Source organism: Salvia miltiorrhiza, chromosome 5 (assembly GCF_028751815.1).
Source record: "Salvia miltiorrhiza cultivar Shanhuang (shh) chromosome 5, IMPLAD_Smil_shh, whole genome shotgun sequence".
Lineage (NCBI taxonomy): Eukaryota > Viridiplantae > Streptophyta > Magnoliopsida > Lamiales > Lamiaceae > Salvia > Salvia miltiorrhiza.
The window spans coordinates 9,868,776-9,889,803 of NC_080391.1; the positions used below are offsets into that span (position 1 = coordinate 9,868,776).

A 21,028-nucleotide genomic window follows, 5' to 3' on the forward strand; every position below is an offset into this window, starting at 1 on the left:
AATTGAAGAACCATTATTGATTCTCTTTAAAATTAAAAAATAAAAGTAAATCGAAGAGTTTAACTTGTAGTAGCACGTCTATTTAAATTGCTGAAATCATATAGTATATTTTATTTTTGAAAATGAACGACACATATCTCATGTTCAACCCTTTATTTTTCCACTAACTCATTGATAAAAAAATATGTCAGTAAAATAACACAAATAAAAATTTTGATGCTTATAAAAATAATTATTTTCATGTTTATTCAAATTACATGGCAAGTATACACTTACGACTCACCGATAGAATCATTTTTCAGATTTTTTTTTAATTAAAATTGAAACTCAACTAAAATAATGCAACATCACCGATATAATCATTTTTCATTGTTTTTAATTAAAATTGAAACTCAACTAAAATAATGCAACATCATTGTTCAATATTATAAAATTAAACTTAGTAAATTGACCAATTTTATTTATGAAAACAAATAATTGCTTTTATGCAAAATCAAATCTTGGATGTTTCATAGGAACTTTATTTTAAAATTTGTATTTAAACAAAATGACTGCATAAATATGATTTAAATATGCATTCCAAAAATATATCAAACTAGCTATATGCAAATAAATAATTTTGTACAGTACATCTTAGAATATTAGATATGATACATTTGATGAATTTATATATTTATACACATTATCAATTAAAATCAATTAATTGGTATTTCAAAAATTTAAAATTCACATGATTTCATATTCATGTTTTTTATTGAGATTATGTGGTGGATAATTTCCATTTTTTTATATATTGAGATTCATGCTTGTATTTAATTATATTTAATTTAAATTATATTTAAGGGAAGGGGCTACACTAAAAGCCTAAAAACAGCTCTTAAAATACGAACCAGCTAAAATGTATGAATTCTATGTAAAACAAGTATTTATAAATTTTATGTAAAACACGTATAAATTTTCCATGTAAATGTATGAATTGCGAAAAATTAAATTTTCTCTACCGATAGATTCTAACTTGAGGTCATGAATTCATCCAACAAGGCGATGAATCGATCGTATATTTTAAAAGGTATTTTTTATTTTAACCCACCCCTTATATGTAATATGTATATTTATTTATTTAAAATACCGTTTAATTTCGATAATAGTGTATTGTAAGAGCGGGTGTACTAGTTTTAAAAAAAATGAAAGTATGATTTGTTTTTTGAAACACAGTATAAGAGGTTCCCATCCCATGATCACCATATGCATATTCGACATCACATCTTAAATTGCATGTTTCATCTTATCAATACATGTTGAATCAAAAAAAGCAAAAGCAGAAGGAATAGGAGATCCAACATCCTGCTCATGCGTTAGTAATCAATGAAACATACAAAACAAAACTTGAAAACAGAAGGCGAAAAAGGGAGAGAGGAAGTGAATTTGGTGGAGGTGAAGCACAAGTGACAATCAACAAATTAATGCTAAAATGTATCATCCACTTCAACAACCAATCTAATCTCACCTCCTGGTTCTATCATCTCATCACACAACATACCAACAGTCGATGGAAAAAATACTTGAGAAACAAACACTGAAACAAGGTACATTCTCAGGGCACAGGAAATGGGGTTCTAACATGGATCGGATCCTCTTCGTTTATGTCTACTGCCACTCTTTCTTGATCTCGAAACTATAATTCAGCTCCAGGTAGCATCTCTTGTCATCATCCAGGAACTGCATAAGTCGTCAAAACGCAGGGTTAAATCAACTAACGACTTCTCAAGACCTAGAGCTACAATTTTGAATTTTCACACAGCAAAGATAAGTTTACTGCATTTATATCGAAACATCAAGAATCATTCAGTTATGGTTCATTATCTGGGGTCATAAAGAGGCGGTCCTTCCTCTACCTGCTTCTGCAGATATTTAATGGAAAGTTGATAATATAATTTGCGATATTTATTGTTGTAATTGTTACACAGCAAACAAGGTAATACATCAAACTATCATCTAGTTTGCATTTCAACAAACATCTATGTAACTCAAAACTTTCATGAAAAAACTAAAAAAAAAATGGTTCAATCACCTGAGTTTTTGCTGAATATGATCCTCTAGCAAAAATTCCAGCGGGGGTGGTCTCTTCCGGCATTACATGTGTATAAGGTTCCGGCTGCGGGCTGAAGGTTCCGATCATCTCTTTCGTGTTGTCCACTGAAAAAAAAGTTTGAAAAACAACCAACTTTAATGTTGCTGTTTGGGTAAATAGCAATGTTACAGAGACAATAGGAAACAACCTTTAATGCCGGTTTTCCAGACATTGTTCTTGTACTTGAAGCCGGATACAATATTGTTGCTGACCTGGAACGTAAACACAAGGTTATATCGGCTTCCCTCTTTCAGTACGAACCACGGGTTTTTCGGGTTCCCATCCTCAGGGATCGGAAGAACAATATCATCCCTACCAGCAGTTTTAATCGTGAGGCTCATGATTTTCACTTCTGGATCAAGTGTTTCTACAATGCAGAATCAGAGGAGAAGAGTATGTTAATATTCTACTTCTACATAGATTCTACTATTGATTAGAACGACATTAGATTGCCTAACAATGGCAGGGAAAGATGTTTTTTTGTGCCTAAAATTCACTTGATGGAACAACTACCAAAGCCTAAAATTCATCAATGGCCATAAGTGGAACACTTGCAAGATATACATAATCAGATATTATATGCAAAGCCTACTTCTATTGGCATTCAAAGGCTTTGAAAAGGTGGTTGAATATAATTTCAATGCAAGAGCTGACTAAACCACCAGATAAAGCATTGAGGGATCTTACACACAAGTGTGAGTCCCCAAATAAATAGTGAAGAAGGGGAGCAAATCAGTGAGGAAGGCCGAAGGCCAAGATCTCAAACTCAATGAGACTACATGTGGCAATGTGACTTCTGCGGACGCAGATTGAATCAATGAGGCAAAAAATCTCACTCTTCTGTCCTGTTTCAACTCCTAAGTCCTACACACATATCTCTAGTTTCATCCACTCTCTGCTTCTTGATAGCAATACCAAGATCTACAAGTATTTTGAGTTTAAAAATCAAAGATATGAGAAGCAACAAAATAGAAAAAGCAGAAGTATATAAAGATTTCAGACATTCTTGGGTTGTAACTGCAATGGAGTGCAATCATCATCATTCAAATGTGAAAGGGAAAATTCATCAAAGCAAGAAAACCATCACCTCCAACAGAATTTATATCCACGCTTCCAAGAAGTTGTTCCTTCCATCTTCTCAAACTCTCGTCATCCTAAATTATCAGAGCAAAACAGCACAAAAATTGCAAGTTGAGGGCAAGATCCTTGAGAGAGAGAGAGAGAATGCTCATCCTAGGTAAAGGTAGAAGTGACAAACCTTGTCCTTTTCAGACAACTCTTTGAGAGTGCATTGAGGCCCCAACTGAATCTTGGCCTCGGCATCATCGTCGTCTTCATCCTCGGTTTCGGGTTCCGGGTTATGAACCGGGTTACCCTCTTCCCCATCACCCTTGTTATCATCAAACCCCATGCCCTTTGAAGTCGTAGCAACTCCAACAGCCAAAGACATCAACGAGAAATTCACACAATTTTCAAGAATCCCAAAAGGCGCATATACAGAGAGAAACGTGATTCTGCTTATTCCCCCACAAATGTGATAAGAATAAACGAGAACTGGAAAAAAGAGGCCGCAAGAGAAAGTGAAAGAATGGATTTTTATATAGATTGGGTTTAAAGATGAGTATGATTATCGCAGTTAAATTTCTCAAAGGAACAGAAACCGATAAAGGGTAAAGAGAAAACAAAAGGAAAAAACACGCCCCACACCACAACACAAAGGATAACGCCTCCGAAGAACTAACAAGAAAAGGACATCAAGAACGGAACAAAGGAACAAAAATTATAAGATGAGAGAGAAAGAAAAGAGAGAGAGAGAGAGAGAGAGATTCTTGGGATGCTTCAAATTGGATTAAGAAATAGTCGTGTGGTGATCCGGGATTGCGAATAAATGAGGAGCCAATGTATGACAACAAATATCCCTTCCAAAAAAAGAAAAAGGATAAGAGAGAGAGGGGAGATCGTGAAGGTCACTCAGTTTCAAAGGAAACATTCAACGTATAATAGGGGGAGACAGCCTAGGATTGACCTGTGGTGCAATTGGCCAATGATTGACTCCGGCATACGTGCACCCAATTGCACTGTGTAATAACTCATCGTCTATCAGTAGCCGTTGTACTTTGTATATTTCATATGCCCCTTGCTTTATCATTATGTTTTGTTACTGTTTCTACGGATCAAAGTTTTTTACTTCGTCGCAGTCAAAAAGTTTTGTTTTTACTGTTGAAAAAGAACGTTTTTGTAGTATGTTGAAAGTCCATGCCGGATTTCTGTGCGCCAATGTTGACTTAAGAGTTGCTTGGCTAAATTTATTTTGAATAGCTAATAAGTAAGCTTCAAGCTATGAGAGCTTCTCCCTCCGAGATAAATGTGGTATAAATAAGAACGAATAAAAATGACAAAAAAATCACATTTATCGTAAACAGAGAGTATAAGATATCTTAAAAGTTTATAAAATATACTCATTCTATCCACCAATTGTTTAACTAATTTTATAATAGCATAATTTTAAAAAATTGATTTGGTATGTTGTGAGTAGAATTAGGTTCTCATATTTATTGTAGTTTTAAATTGATTAATTTTATTGAATGACAGATCCAAAATGACAACATTGAAAAATAATATAATATTAAGGATTAAAATTAGGGGATTGTTTTGAGTAAACTTACCAAAAATATAATAGGTCAAGAATTGGTGGACGGATCAAAATGACAAAATAGGTCCATAATTGGTGTTCAGAGATAATAACACATGAAGAGCTTATAAGTTGTTAAATGTCGTGCCTACTACAATTACAACACAATTACACAAAAATTGAGAATAACACCTTCAAGTTTTGACGATGAAAGCGAAGAAATCAATAACAATAAAGTAAACGACGCAGCGATTACATGGTTTGATCCAATAAGATCTACATCCAAGGAGTATATCTTTTACTACTATCACCAATCAAAATTCGAGATCAACTACAAGACTTTTGCTAGAATTTACAGAACGCACATTATTTATGCTATCAAGTTCTAGCTCTTTCTCACTTGTGTTTCTATCTTTTTCTCATACAAAACGAATAAACAAGAATGAATCTAATGCGTAAGGTATCAGAATATTATATATGCTTCTGCTGTAACGTTCTTCACACTTCTAGAATTCTATGCAATTGCTACGAGCAATAACCACTTCTCTAAACCCTAACTAACTTCTTATATTTCTTTATAATAGGAAAATGAGTTATCCTATGTGGCATGCCTATAATTTATTCATTTCAAAATTCCTCAATTCTCATACATTTGCAATGATTTACCATATATATATTATTCATTATTTATTAATTAATTAACTATTACATTCCAAGATTCATTAATCTTAATAAATATAACTAATAATATATAGTGTGTGTATATATATATATATATATTATGATATTAACTTTACACATATATTATGGATCATGGAGTTATTGGACACTAGTTTGGAGGCGAAGTCTAGAGTTTACAAAGATGTTGCACTGAGCTCTGTTTTCATTATGTTTTAAATACTACTCCCTCCGTCCCAGCCCAATAGGCTCGTTTTCCTTTTCGGGACGTCCCAGCCCAATAGGCTCAGTCTTAAAATGGAAATAATTAGGGCTTTAATAAAAATCAATAGTTACTTAATTAAAGGGGATATACCCCTTAATGAACCCTAATCTACTCATTCAAGAAACTTTCGTCCCAAACTTTTTCTCCTCTCTCTCTGTAAACCGCCCCGTCCCCCTTCTCTCTCTCTCAACAACAGAGCGGCGCCGCTGCCTCTCTAGAGCTCCAGCCACACAAATCCGCCGCCGCCTCAAGATTACAGCCTCTGCTGTGCCGCCGCCGCCTCCTTCGTCGGTGGACGGTTCGGAGCCCCTCTCTATCTCGACGGGAAATTCCCCTTTCCCTTCGCCTTTCCCTTCCCCTTCCCCTTCCCCTTTCCGTCAATTCCCCTTCCCCTTCGCCATTTCTGTCACCGTCGCCCCCTCCCCCTTCTCTCTCTCTCAACGACGAGAGACGAGAGGTGCCGCTGACTCTCCAGAGCTTCGGCCACCAGATTCGTCGCCGCCTCCATCGCGTGTACCGCCTCCACCGCCTCTACCCTCCACCTTCTCCACCTCGTCTACGGTCTCCACCACCGCCATCCGCCTCGTACATCGGGATCCCCAGATCTGGTGAAGGAGACGATGTGGTGGCTGAAACCGCTGAGTTTTTGAATGGGGTTGCAGATCTTGAATTTTTTTTTTCAGAGTTTGATTTTTAAGTTCTTGATTTAAGGTTCCGCTCTTGATCTGGAATCTTCTCTCCACCCTTTTCTTTCTCAAAGTTCCGTTCTTGATTTTTTTTGGAATTTTCTCTCATAATTTGGTGAATTGTTGAAGCTTGAAGAAAATGAGCAAAGTAATTTATGTATTGAATTTTTGTTGCTGAATTTCTGCATTGAGTTTCATAGTTTGCTGAATTTTTTCCATTATGAAACGATAAGATGATGAGATTTGCTGAATTTTTTCCATCATAAAATTTGCTGAATTTTTTCCTTCTCCCCTCTTGATTTTGATGCATCGAATATGCTCTGTTGGATGATGCTATGTTGAATTCATTGTGTTTGATTCCTCTAATTAATTTCCAGATTTTCTCCTAATTAATTCGTGCAGCAAATATCAATGCAAATTTAATTTAGTTAAATTAAATGAAAATTGAGATAATGAAGCAAATATGATTAAGGAAAAATTAGGGAACATTTAAATCCTTAATTATTGGTGGACCACACCATTTAACTATTAAAAAATGAGTTTCTTAATCTCTGTGCCGAAATGAACTGGGCCTATTGGCCTGGGACGGAGGGAGTAGTATCTGATTTCTCTCAGTTTTGAAATAGATTTCAATCCTTTTCTCTCTCGCTCTCTTTCTCTCAACTGGTGATTCTTTTAGGATTAGAAGTTTATTTTCAAGAGTTAGAGAAATAAAAAATAAAAAATTGATTAATGTTCTTGAATTCACAACTACATGTATGAATTCACAACTAAATGTATTAATTCACAACTAGAAATAATGCTAATCGTGAATTTAAGTTTTAAAGTTTAAATTCACTACTAACAATATTTCTAGTTGTGAATTCATTTAAAACTTGAATTCACGACTAATACTATTTATAGTTGTTAATTCACGTGAATTCACGACTAACTCTATTTATAGTTGTGAATTCATATTTTAAAATTTGAATTCACGACTAATACTATTTTTAGTTGTGAATTCAAACTTTAAAACTTGAATTCACAACCAATACTAGTTATTCAGTTGTGAAATCGAGTTTTAAAGCTTAATTTCACAACCAAAATGATAGTTGTGAATTGACTGATTGTGAATTCGCGGATAATTTTTAAATTTTTACATGCAAGGGTAAAATGATAAATGTGGCTAATTTTTAATTTTTTTATCTTAATAGGTAATTTTTAAATTTACTATTCCAAAATGGCTATTTTTAGAATTCACTCTTTAATATATGCGCCCACACGTATGTGAATATCTATATTTATAAAATGTGTGCTAGTTTTATATTTACATTAAGGGTTAATAGCAAAAAATTACACGAACTATCACCAAATTTGCAAATTGTACATGACCTTCAAAAATGGCCTCAGAATACACCACATTTTAATTTTGTTGTAATTTGCACACGGCGAAATTTCCGACGATGAATAAGTTTGACCGGTGATTACGTGGACATTACATGGCATATTGCATGGTATTTTTTACACGCTGTCAATACACGCGTCGAAAACGACATCGTTTTGGACGTCTTTCTCTCTCTCTCGCTCTCTCTCTCACTCCCTCTCATCGGTCTCTCTCCCCCCCTGTCACGCCGTCACCTGCTCCGACGAACATAGAAACAATTTATCTGGTAGTTGCCCCTCTCATCGGTCTCTCTCTCTCTTCCTCCCTCCCCCTATCACGCCGTCCCCCTCTCTCTCTTCCTCCCACCCCCTGTCACGCCCAAAATGTTGAGAAGGAGGCCTCCATCTGCAATTTATCCTTCTTGAGCCCTAATTCCCCTTCTCTCTCATCTGCATCTTCAATTCCAGAGTTTGTGGATACGCAACAATTTCAAAACCTCTCACTAAAATCCCAAGTCGAAAATGAGGGAAACGGAGAGGCTCGGTATCTGGTAGTTGCCCCTCTCCGTTTGTCGACGATTTCCCCCAATTTCATCAAAGTGAATAGAATCACCCTTTTATGTTTATACCACACCCAACCAACTAGATTTTATCCAGTGTGTGTAGCAAACATTCAAGCAAAACTAATGTTTAATGCGTATATTGTTATGCCTTGTTGATCTCTGTCTGTCTGTAACGCTACGATTCCGATTCATTTGAGGCTGTGATGATGAGTTTCTCTGAGTTGGGTCTGGCATGGAGGCGAATTTGACCCGTATCTTGGCGGGGCAAACCCGGAGGGCATTTCTATCTCTTTAGATCTAATGCAACTGGGTTTCGCAGCCATGGCGGCGGCTCCTCTTGCCTGTTTTTCGATTTTTCCAGATCTGAGCCTCATTACCAATTACTTCTCCTCTTGCCTATTTTTCGATTTTTTCAGATCTGAGCCTCATTTCCAGGAGGAAGCCGACGACCGAGATTTGGAGAAGCGACGCCTCATCTGGATCTGGGCGGTTCGCCGGCCCAAGAGGAATGCGGCAGCCGAGATTTGGAGAAGAAGGGGTGAGCGGCGGCGGGGGGTGGGGGTGACAATATCATTTTTTTTATTTTTTATTTTTTTAATTGAAAAAAGCTTCACAAAACGACGTCGTTTTGTATGATCGCCGGTATGTCCACGTCTGCAAATTCCGGGAGACACGTCATCTAAGATTAAAGGGATGGTCAACGCATGTGCAAATTACAACAAAATTAAAAGATGGTGTATTCTGATGCCATTTTTGAAGGTCATGTGCAATTTGCAAATTTGGTGATAGTTCGTATATTTTTTGGCCATTAACCCTTACATTAATTACCTTTAAATGAAGAAATATGTGAATATCTACATAAATTATTAAAATTAAAATTAAAAATTTGATTGACACTAAATTAAGTTGGTTAAGTAATTTAAATATAAAAATTCTTTAAACAAATTAATTACATATACATATATCTATATAGTAATGTAATTAATAATTAAATTAATCATTAATTAATAGGGATACTGATATAGTTTTGTCTGAATTTTTTTGGATAATTGATTAAGTTTTTATATATACATAGACATAGATTAAAGCGCACACATATAGTTATAGCAATTATTGCATTAATCAAAGTGGCCCATAGAATTAATTGGATGCATGTTCGATAGTTGGGGCAATTCTAACCCATGATTTGATAATGCTGCGTTGGTGTGGACACAAGGTTTATGTAAGGTCATTAGCACGATTTCTCCATCATTTTTCTTCCAATCATGCCAACATATATTCTCACATGGAGGTCTTATGTCGCACAAAACTGCACACCTAAACATTTCTTATGACAACGGATATCTCCCAAGGAAACGATCCCACCACAACCTTAAATGATATAATCACATAAATTACAAATCAAAACCATAACTTATGCCCAACTGTTTCATTCTTCTTCACAATCTCATTTTATAGCACGAATGGTGTGTGCTTGTGCAATGTTGTAAAGAGGAATCTTCACCGGCAGCACCTGTAATCAGATATCGAGTCAGGATCCAAGAGCAAATTTTTTGTTGCAGCAAATTCATAATTGACCAAAACGAATCCAGCGAAACAAACATGGCATAAGGAGTAGAGTCTGGGCCTAGCCCTAAATGGTGTTTTTCTGCAATACCTAATCAAGAATCCGTCTGATTTAGATCCACTTGTAGTAAGAGAAGATAGCCAGTGTAGTACATACTAAGAAACCAGCATATTGCTTAAAAGTACTAAATAAGGTTTAGAATCAAATAATTATTGATCCTTAGATGTGATTGTAAGATCATAATTCATAGAAACAGTGATATTATTGATTGGACAAGATATTGCTTAGTGATATTCTTGATTGGATAAGATATTACTTAGTGATTCCCCTCTTAGAGTTAGAGCGATTCTCCAAGATAAGTATCATAGCCGTATATGCATTATTGTGTTCATAATCACCTTAAATCATGCTACATAAAAATAACAGTAATACATGATAATTCATGCTCTACACAAGATATGAATATATTCCAAAACACAGATAATATTGCAACAAAACTAGATCCTTTCACTAACCATGTACAAGCTAAATATATTTGACTGGGTACTAGTTCCAGTAGACATTGACAAATAAAAACACAACAGGATTATCCTTACCGAAGCATTGAGTACGACCAAAAAAATCTTGGTGCCATATAAAATCATCACACCAAATCACAGGAATCCAAATCTTTCCAGAATGCAAGTTTCTATCACAATCACATGCTATCTTGAATTGACACTATTGCTAAGGGTAAGAAAGAGCCCCTTTATCTGTTTATGTTATTATACTAGTATTATAAAAGTGTGTAATCTTATAATTTTTGATATGCCTATAATATCCATACTTATTTTAATTTCTAAGGATTGTTTAGTAAATTAATATTTATATAAACATTTAGGCTTTATTTATTTGATACAAGATATATAAGAATCCTTTTGTGCCTAAAATTCTTCAAGATTGTGATAAGATTTATCTATTTTTGATATACATGTATATAAATTCATTTTATTTAAACCAATAACTTTCCCATATGGTGCACATACTGACATACCAATTTGCTATTACTATGAAAAGATGATATTATTTCTACTGGGATGCTCATATTTCACCTGGAATAAGATCAATTGCTTCCCCATTTTCCCACTACTCTCTCTTTTGCAGAAACATGGACAGCCACTTCCTCTTGTGGAGTGCTAAAATTTTGCCCATTTGGATACTTCTGATTTGCAATCTTTGATGTTATGAAGGCAAACATAGACCGTGTCCCTCGCAAAGCAAACAACAGAGGATTGAAAATGACAGCAAGCAGCACATCCCCTTTTGCCACGATTAGGTACTGTATCAGTACAGATATATAGTTTCAGAAGAAACGAAAGAGAAGAACAAATGGAGACCAAGAATGCCAGTACAAAAAAAGGTTCTGGAATTATATTAAGAAGGATGTTTACCAGGACAAGAATGCCTAAAATTGTAAGGCTTGCTTGTTGCGCTTCCTGCCAGAAATGGCCATCATCAGATCCACCAAACCATCTACCCCAATTAAACCAACCACCTCCTCCAGAATTTCCTCCTCCACCTGCTTCCTCTCTCCTTTTAATTTCTTTATCCCATTGCTCCAACTCCAGTTTCTTTCCACCAAGGGCGCCTTCTAAGGCTTTTCGAGCCTGTTCCTGTAGTCAACATATATATGATAGATGAATACCATGCCATTGAAGAAAAGTGTATCTGAAATTTATGCACACGGCTCTGGAATCTAAAAGTATCATTCGAGTAGTCTAGTGCTCACATTCAATGTCTATATGTGCATTAGCAGGTACTTAGTTATCATTCAAATTCTCCTTTTGAAAAATAAATACAAACAGTAAGACTTTGGACACAAATTAACCAAAAGACATAGACTAAGTCATTGAATTCAGTAGCATCCTGAACCTTTCAGGCATTCTATTGAATTAAAATTCCTGATTGCTTGTTGCAATAGTTCTTCCATTTATCAATAAAATTGCAATTATTCAAATTATTACATTCATTTAGATTGAATCTCTTCGATCATTTGCCTTTTAAGTTTTAAAGTTATGAATTATGTAACTATTTACGTATATTTTCGTTATTGGATTTAGTCCATGTTAGAGAATGAGCTTGGATTGCACCCTAGCACCGGATTTTTATGATTTTAGCATAAACGTTGATGCTTGATGATTATAATTGATGTTGGCCCTAAAATATCTGATAAATGGAAGTATTAATCAAATTGACAAAATCTACACTAAATTATACTCCCTCCGTCCAATTGTCTTATTCAACATCAACAAAGAGTGTATCACTTTTCTTTTTAGGGCATGATTCCGCACTTTATCCTTATAATCCAACACAACCCTTATTTACCAAAAAACCATCCCACGGCCCACATTCAATCCTTATAATTCAACATCAACCACACATTATTCAACATGGTGGGATCCTTTCTCCACTAAAAAAACATCTAGCAAACTTTTATTAAAACCAAAGTGGCCGTGACGAACCCAATGTGTTACACTAGTAATAAAAAAATAAATATATTATCTTAGTTTGTGGTACTTCAATTTAATACTCCTATTCTATAAACATCAAAAGAACTTTCTACACCCAAAACCTAATTAGAATTGCATATAAAATATGTGTGCGTGTGTGTGTAATGTTATAATAATATTTTATTTTTGTTAAAAAGGAACAACATGCTCCTAGTTCCTTTCCTCAGCTCCTAATGTATACTCGAGTGATGGTTCTTTAGAGACATCTTGGAGAAAACCTTAGAAGAGGAGAAGCAATGCTGGCAGCAGCTCACTCTCCTGCATATAACCTCACTTATATTCGCATATCTACTACTTTGGGCTTGGATTTGGGCAATCATATATAACGTGAAGTTGAAGACAGCGGTTAGCTGCCATTTGAAACTGAAGACACTTAATGTTGATATCTATGGACACAGTTATGGCCAAAAACTGAACTGTGTTTCCCCGATTTAGCTCGGACTATGGATACAAATTACAATACTAAATCACTTTTATCTCATATTGTATTACCTTTAGCTTATAATTCAGCATGAGAAGTATAGTTGTACATAACTGCCTCTCCCCTTTTATATGAGACTTTAATCATTAAAAACATCTACTTAGCACCAAAAGTAATGAACTAAAAACACAATATTCCCCAAACTGAATCCTGTTGCATTAGCCGCCTAAAAATCATAGCTCGTGGCAGGAGTATCTTCTTATTCAATTCCAAATAACCAAACAAGTCTACACGTTGTGTCGTTGCGGTTATTCAATAACATCAGTCAAATCATGGGGAAAACAAAAACGCACATCGATTCCATATAAGCACCAAACTACTCTAATTCCACCTTTGGGAATTAATCGATATAAGTCTGGAAAAAATAATTTAAAGTGGAGACGGACCTGTTTGCGATTGTCGGAGAAGAGGCAAGAAAACCTGCCGTTGCAATTGAGCGAATGCGAGAGAGAGGTCCAGGTGTGAGATGAAGTGGCGGGTCTGGGTAGAGCTGGAGTTGGAGGTCTGTAACCTGGGATTAATGGGGACAAACTGAGCATTTGCGCCATCATTCCTACCAACTTCTGCCCCTTCTCAGCCTGCCTTCATCTTCTTCTCGGATTACGACTGCGGGCCAAGTAATTTATTTGTGGGCTGGGCTTCATGGGCCCAATAAAATTAAACATTTTAGATTTTAGTTGTTCAACAAACCTGACCATCTTAAAGCAAAAAGGCATGGGCAAGACGGTCATTTCCGGGAAACTTAAAATGAAGCGCTACTGATTTTGTTTAACTCCACCTTCTTTTTCTTTATCTTTTGAATAGTGTTTCCTTTCCTCTTTTTACAAAAAACGCCCCACTGCGCTGGCCGTGGAGAGAGAGAGAGAGAGGGAGGAGCCGTTTGTATATGAGTTGAGAAGCAGAAGCATCGCGTAGCCATGGTGTCAGACCAGGAGATAGCGCAAGCCGTCGAGGCAGTTCTCCGTCAGTCAGACCCCAACGCCGTAACTTCTCTCAACGGCGTCGTGCAGCGCCTGGAGGCCAAGCTAGGGTTGAGCCTCGCCCACAAAGCCGAGTTTATAAGAGATCAGATCACTTTCCTCCTCCGCTCCCACCCCGTTCCCAAAGACCAGCTTCCCCCTCAACCTCACCCCCATTACCTCATTCCTCAGCCATTTCACCAACCTCATTTCGCCCTCCAGCAGCAAACTGACCCTGCCTTCACGCAGCCGCCACTGCCGCCGCCGCCACAAGTGCTACACCCACAGCCTCCGCGGCCCAAAGAAGAGAATGCGGCAGCAAATGCTTCTGAAACGCCCAAAGGAAGGTGTGCGTTTCCTTTCTGATTACATGGACCTCATTGTTTTGTTTATTACTATTATTTTTAATTTTCTTTTTTGGAGGGTGGAGGAGGGCTGTCGAATGCTTCTCTTTTGCTTTTGGGTTAATTAGGTGGTTTTTACACAGGAAGTTCTAACTGTTTCATTGAGCTGGAGTCGTGAGTTGCTTTGTTTTTGTGCCTATGGTTAACTCTGGTTAGGCTTTGTATATTGTGGAAATGTATAAATTCTCTTTCTTTTTTAGATCCTATTAGCTTTTTTGGTGTATCTGCTCGTAGACTTACGATTTGACGTTACTATCAGTGTTTGTTGATAAAGGGTTGAAATTGGGGTTGTTTCTTTGACTTGGCGTTATTCTTGATAGGTACAAGTTAATTACTTATTACTAAGACAATACTTGTTTTAAATTTTTTTTAGTAAAATTACATTTCAAGTTGTTTTGGTCTTATAACCCTTACTCGTTGCCTGCTGATGAGTTTACTTTAACGTTACAGATGTAATAGTCCTTCTTCTATTCCTTACTGTAATCTGTAGTATATGTCAATAACCATTTTGGGGGTTTAGATGTCATTGTGTCAAGGAATGTTAAACCTAGAAGAAAATGTGATTCCAAAAATAATAGGCCACCCACAATTTGCATTATTCCACTGTGTAATGCTATTAAGTGTTAACGCATCGTTCTATTGAATTCAAAACACTGCTTAGTAGTTTCTGATATTCAACATGCAGATTTATTTTGAGCCGTGCATTATTTCCCTTCTTTAGAAGGACTCGTAATAGGCACTTCCATTTCAAGAAACTTAATGTTGACATCCACTTCTGTGAAATTAAGATCATTTGGGATCTGCAAGCGGAAAACTTCCGTTCCATGGTTTGTATGACACTCGTGATCATCTTTTGAATGTAATATAATTAATATACTTTGTTTACAGAGCCCCAGCCGGAACCAAAAGAAGGGGTGGTCCTGGAGGTCTAAACAAACTATGTGGTGTTTCACCTAAACTTCAGGCGATTGTTGGGCAGCCAGAATTACCAAGGACAGAGGTTTGGATCTCATGAGCTAGCACTTTAACTTGTTTTGGGATCACATCATACTCTACTTGTGTCTGTCTAATTTATGTATAATCCATAAGAAATTGCTTTGTTGTCAATACAGATAGTGAAACAGCTGTGGGTGTATATTAGGAAGCATAACCTTCAGGATCCAGAGAACAAGAGAAAGATTATCTGTGATGATGCTCTGCGGTTGGTTTTTGAGACAGACTGCACTGACATGTTCAAGATGAATAAGCTGTTGGCAAAGCACATTTTGCGACTTGATCCAACGAGTATGCAAGATGAACCTGGGGCAACCTCTCTTGTATATAATCTTACTGACAAATATCTTTATCTCAGTATTCCTTAACTGCTTGCAGAAGAACCAGTTCAAGCCAAGAAATCAAAAGTTGAAGATGATTCTACAAAGCAAAGTTCTGATCCCAGTCTTCTTCCTGTGATAATATCAGATGAACTAGCAAAATTTTTTGGAACTGGAGAAAAAGAGATGCTTCAGTCGGAGGCTTTGGGGCGTGTCTGGGAGTACATAAAAGCTAACCAACTAGAGGTAATGTATGATATGTATATTTGGTTTATCTTTTAGGTTTGTATATTAATCTCTTGCCCTATTTGAATTAGTCTAAAAGAAAAAGATTTATTGTATTTTCCTCTCCAGCTGATCAAGTCAGATAATGTCCCATGTTTATGCATGTCCCTGAAAAAGTCCAACGTTTACAACATAGGAGTAATATTTTAGCACCTGGTGTTTAAACAGTGTTAAAAAAGTCCTGAACTGCATTTTTTTTAGAAAATTGACATGTCATGCTAGAGGCCGACATTCCTTACAATCCTTGAATGCCAATCTGATTTCTAACGTCAGAATACACGTGACACGTAGGATTTCCGCCTCAGAAAATGTGATTCAGGACGAATTTGTGATATTCTTTAAAAAACTCTTAAACTTAGGTACCAAAACCGTACGTTTTAAATATTGGGACATTTTTGGGAATTAAACATTGGGACAGTATATGATATTTTCCCGAAATATAGCATAGGCCTTAGTCATACTTATCTTTGTCGCAAAGCATGTATGCTCGATAGTTCAAGAGTGATGGTTAGCACTGGTCTGTCAACCTGATGGAGTTGAACCTCTGCAGCTGGAGTTCATATCCTCTTTGGTATAGTCACATAGTGGTTGGTCAATAGGGTAGTAATATCCAACTTAACAGGTTTTCTCTGGGTAATGCATTCATTTCTCTTAAGCAATTGTGACTTTTGTTCACACATTTGATGCCCCCATGAATGTGCCATATCACCTGCCAGTCATACGCTCCACACAGTGCTGACTTAGTCTTTGTTGTGTTTGTTTCTAGTATGGAAGCAAAATTGATTTCCGGTCCACTGCTTCAGTTATTGCATATTGGGTTTTTTACTAACATATTACCATCAGTAGTTTTTCTTGACCTTGATTCTCTTTTATAGGATCCACTGAGTTCTATGGTTATTCATTGTGATGCGAAGCTTCAGGAGCTTTTGGGGTGTGAAAGCATTTCTGCTTTGGGAATTCAGGAGATGCTTTTGCGCCATCATTTACTGAAGCAATGTTAATGTTTTCTTGTATGTGAATGGTAAGCTGTAAGTTCCCTTGGGTGTGCCTATTACACAAATAAAACTTGGCATCTTCATAGTTTTGTTGGTCTACCTGCATATTTGTCACTCTTCTGAGGGCCTTGCTATCATAAGACTACTTTTTCCTCTTCTCCCTTTACCCTTTCCTTTTATAGTTTGCATGCTGCTGTAATAATTACTCCCTCCATCCCACTAAAAGTGGCATGTATTCTATTTTGGGCCGTCCCACTATAAGTTGCCTATTTTCATAAATGGAAAAATTTAATCCTTTAAAAAGTGTAGGCCCTACCACTTTTAACCAATTTACATCTTCTCCTTAATTCTCGTGCCAAAAAGTTTTGAGCCACTTATAGTAGGACGGAGGGAGTAATATTTACAATTGATAGCTATTATATATAGTGATTTAATCTCATTGGTTGTGAATTGTGATGATCTTTCAGCTCTAATCCTCCTCTGTTCGGTAATATATAGATGTAGTTGCAGTTCTGTAAAGTGCTGGCAACCCACTTGAGATGATACCACATTCTGTCTCTTCTACCCTAATCAGATAGATGGAACGCCCATAAAGAGGAAAATCTTGAATACGTAGAAATTAATTAACCCATTTCACATTCTCCAAAACCAGCATACCAGTAGGGTCAACTTCAGCATTGTCTTTTTACACACACCATAAACAAGATACTGCTGTTCCAATATCCTTCCCATCACATGATCAACACATCTCTATGGGTATATCTCTTTTGACAATCTGAACCCACATACTTCCTCCTTGATTGAGCTATATAATCTTTCATCTACCCATCATGCACTGAATCTTGAACGTGCATGTTCTATGGATGAAGTATGGAGACAATAGTGATTGTCAGGAGTACCAAGGTCAAAAGGAGATATAGGGTTCATTAGTCTTGGCTTCTAGAGTAGCATAGGTTGAACTTTGTTGATATGGTAGGATGCTGTTTCTGGTTTTTCACCATTGGTTTTGGTGATGATTACTTTAACCAAAAAGATTTTTTCCTCATATGATAGCAATTGGTGGCATATGCTGTGTTCTTGATTTGATTCTGATGAGATGATTATGCTACTTGTGCTGTGGTTGAAGCAATATTATGATGATGACTTTATGGGATATTATGTGCATTATTAGAGTTGTGTGTATCAGTGAATAGGATTTTGTGGAAAAGAACAATAACAACATTATTGGCTTATTATGTGTGTAACTTGTATAGAAAATCATCATGTAATTCCACTATGCACTTTTGCTCAATGGAATTCACTAGGAAATAAGACCATTGAGTTGCGATAGCACCACAATTGACATCCATTTTCTTCTACTTTTGCAGGTATCTCGATGCTGTAGTTTGCTAGTTTATGATGACATGACTGATGCTGCCATATGGAGATGTGATTCTAGTTTCTATCGATTTGTCTAATGTTTAGATGCTATGGTGTCACTAAGATCAGAGTGTGACTTAGTACCCCTCCTGTATGTGGGCTAGAATCGTTTTGTAATTATGGTGCCGTAGCTTGTTTAGGGTGTTGTTAATCTATCTGACTGCTGCCGTTGTAACGGATAGGATGAAATAGATACATGACCGACTGTGAACACCTTATGATTGGTGTACAGATGCTGCCTCTTGTATCATACATGGCAAAGATGTTTCGCTGTTGTTTGTATCCGTACGATTTCTAATGCCTTGCTTTCTTATGTTGAAATTTAGTGTTCAAAAGGACTAACTAGTGTGCAAATACAATATGAGAGATGATAAATGCCGAAGCATAGGTGGTCCGTTATTTGAATGAGCATACCAGTGCCGCCACGAAGAGAAGGATGAACAAAATGATTATAACCTTTCTTTCCCTCTTCTTCAACATAAGCTGGGGATTAAGCTTGTCTACCGCAGCCATCGCCAAAGCTATCAGTTCCTGTCCAATCTAAACATATGATTCTTGTTCTTGCATCAAAATCAAACGACTTGAATCTTGAATCTCACCAGTCTTAGTGGCTCCATGTGAAGTATTGGCTCCAGGAACATCTCCACATTCCTAGATCAAGCCGAACCCTCGATTACACTATGAAGAATATGATTAAGCTACGGGGGTCGTGTGGATTTATAATTGACGACTTGCCTTATCATGACCTTGCCTTGGTAAACATGGCATGTATAGAAGCTGAAGCCTTTCCCGAGATGCAACGGGACCTTCTTCCACTCTGAGAAATGATAAGATGGCGGAGAAGGTGAGGAATGACAGTTATAAATAAGGAGGATTATATGTAAAGGAAGAGAACCTAGTTTCCAGGATACACCAACCACCATCCCTTCATCCAAGGTCCGTTGCACCACAATTTCTATGTTATTCCCCAAGTATTTCATCAGAGATGAGAAGAAAGCCATGACTTGCTGAGATGAGAGTAAATATTTGTTATTTCCTTGCCAACTTAATTATAAATCAAAAACATTTGAAATCAAAGTTTATTGGAAGAACGTACCTTCTTACCAAGATAAGGTTGGAAGGCGGAGACAAAGTTGGAAACGCAGGAGCATTCTTCTGCTATTGTTTCTGAAAGTTGATTGGCATTTCTATTTTTGATGGCTTCATAGAGCTTGAGCACTGTTTCGAGAGCTCTGTGTTCCTCTTGCGGCCCCAAGTCGTGGGCCGCGCGGATGAGATGTATTGGTTGTGAAATGCTTTGTGACAAATTTGCATGGCGCAGCTTCATTCTTGGGCCAAATTCATGAGAAATCTTTGTTACACCCAGAAATGGAGTGAAATTTGTGCAGAAACGTAAGGTGGAGGGAACTGAAGGTGAAGCCATCTAAACATCCAAGCATGGGAGTTGGCTGTTTAAAATGTCAAAGCGAGAGAGAGGGAGTAGGGAATAAAGGTTGAAGATGGAGTGCAAGCTTAGTATCTTGATTCTTGCCAGCACTGTTAAGAACTAAAACCACCTGTGCCTTTATTTTTGTAGATTATTACCTTAGGGTGCGCTCTCTTTGGTTGTAAATTTATTATGAAAAAATGAAGGATAAATAAAATTTCACTCTTTAAATCCTTCATTTCTTTTTCCACATTTTCTACTTGACCCTTACTCATTCCTCATTTACACTACAAAGGAGAGATAATATTATCCCTTCAAAAATGATGTGATAATATTATTCCTCCTTTGTAATGTAAATTTACAACCAAAGAGAACGCATGCTTGAAAACAAACTATTTTATGGTGTGTTATTTTTTTGTTTAAATTTACGCATTTAGTAAAAAGATTAATAGATTCATGAATGTTCATAGAATTTAGTTGTTGTCAATTGTCTTTTTAATTTTTTATTTGTAAAAGAAATTCATATATACTTATTCATATATATATTTTTTATTTTTAATTTCAATTTCACGAATTCCTCATATACTTATTTTCTTAATTTATGTATAGTTGGTGAATTTGAATTTACAATAATCAAAGTGAACTCATAAAATAAAATACAGGCCGAGTTTAAATAAAGGGGTTATGGCCAAAATATACATGAACTTTGAAAAAAGTTGCAATTTTCACCTGAACTTTCAATTGAGCCTCAAAATAAATGAATGTATATTTTTGTTGCAATTTTCACCTAAGTTTGACTTTCAACGAAATTAGAGCTTAATTGACAGTCGGAAATTCATCTCATGTTGATCTAACTTCTAATGATGATGATTATTTAGAAGCTCGGAGGTCTAAGAAGACAAAAATTATATTTGACTTAATTTCTATTGTCAATTAAGCTCTAATTTTATTGAAAGTTAAACTTATGTGAAAATTACAACTAAAATATAAGTTCGTGTATTTTGGGGTTTAATTGAAAGTTGAGGTGAAAATTGCAACTTTTTTCAAAGTTCGTGTATTTTTTGGCTATAAGAGCATTGACAATGCCTACACGATAGCAGCTTACTCGTGTTAGTCTGCTATCGTGTAAGCGATGCGGGCCGAACTTACACGAGGGCTACATGTTCTATTGTGTAGCCCTTTATACGGTTGAAAATAGGCGCGTGTTTTACACGCGCCTTTATAAAAAAATCGATTTTTGAATTTGAAAATTGCTTTGACTGCCTCGGTCTCCGTGCCAAATTTGACCGTCCGATTTTTTTTTTTTTTTTTTT

The 21,028-nt window shown here is 36.3% G+C and overlaps 4 protein-coding genes across 5 annotated transcripts; 1 reads left to right on the forward strand and 3 right to left on the reverse strand.

Annotated features, from left to right (window-relative positions):
• Positions 1–1,435: 1,435 nt before the first annotated feature.
• On the reverse strand, positions 1,436–4,242 carry LOC130985874 (rho GDP-dissociation inhibitor 1-like). Its single transcript, XM_057909037.1, has 5 exons — positions 3,390–4,242; positions 3,219–3,285; positions 2,280–2,498; positions 2,072–2,196; positions 1,436–1,719 (listed from the first exon to the last, which is right to left on the reverse strand). Exons 1-5 carry the CDS (start codon positions 3,579–3,581, stop codon positions 1,648–1,650), a joined length of 675 nt encoding a protein of 224 aa, XP_057765020.1. The 5' UTR covers positions 3,582–4,242; the 3' UTR covers positions 1,436–1,647.
• Positions 4,243–9,534: 5,292 nt separating this feature from the next.
• Positions 9,535–13,498, reverse strand: LOC130985877 (uncharacterized). The gene is made up of 4 exons (XM_057909042.1): positions 13,301–13,498; positions 11,315–11,536; positions 10,976–11,202; positions 9,535–9,830 (listed from the first exon to the last, which is right to left on the reverse strand). The coding sequence occupies exons 1-3, from the start codon at positions 13,463–13,465 to the stop codon at positions 10,987–10,989; spliced, it is 603 nt and encodes a 200-aa protein (XP_057765025.1). The 5' UTR covers positions 13,466–13,498; the 3' UTR covers positions 9,535–9,830; positions 10,976–10,986.
• Positions 13,499–13,831: 333 nt separating this feature from the next.
• Positions 13,832–18,571, forward strand: LOC130985875 (uncharacterized). Of its 2 annotated transcripts, none has more exons than XM_057909039.1 (6): positions 13,832–14,220; positions 15,166–15,277; positions 15,390–15,561; positions 15,649–15,836; positions 16,751–16,896; positions 18,238–18,571. In XM_057909039.1, the coding sequence occupies exons 1-5, from the start codon at positions 13,832–13,834 to the stop codon at positions 16,874–16,876; spliced, it is 987 nt and encodes a 328-aa protein (XP_057765022.1). In that variant the 3' UTR covers positions 16,877–16,896; positions 18,238–18,571. The 2 variants fall into 2 exon arrangements, with proteins under 2 accessions (XP_057765022.1, XP_057765023.1); XM_057909040.1 differs by having other exon boundaries at positions 15,739–15,836.
• Positions 18,572–18,581: 10 nt separating this feature from the next.
• On the reverse strand, positions 18,582–19,862 carry LOC130985876 (uncharacterized). The gene is made up of 5 exons (XM_057909041.1): positions 19,386–19,862; positions 19,185–19,296; positions 19,025–19,106; positions 18,889–18,940; positions 18,582–18,820 (listed from the first exon to the last, which is right to left on the reverse strand). The coding sequence occupies exons 1-5, from the start codon at positions 19,710–19,712 to the stop codon at positions 18,686–18,688; spliced, it is 708 nt and encodes a 235-aa protein (XP_057765024.1). The 5' UTR covers positions 19,713–19,862; the 3' UTR covers positions 18,582–18,685.
• Between the last annotated feature and the right edge of the window lie 1,166 nt (positions 19,863–21,028).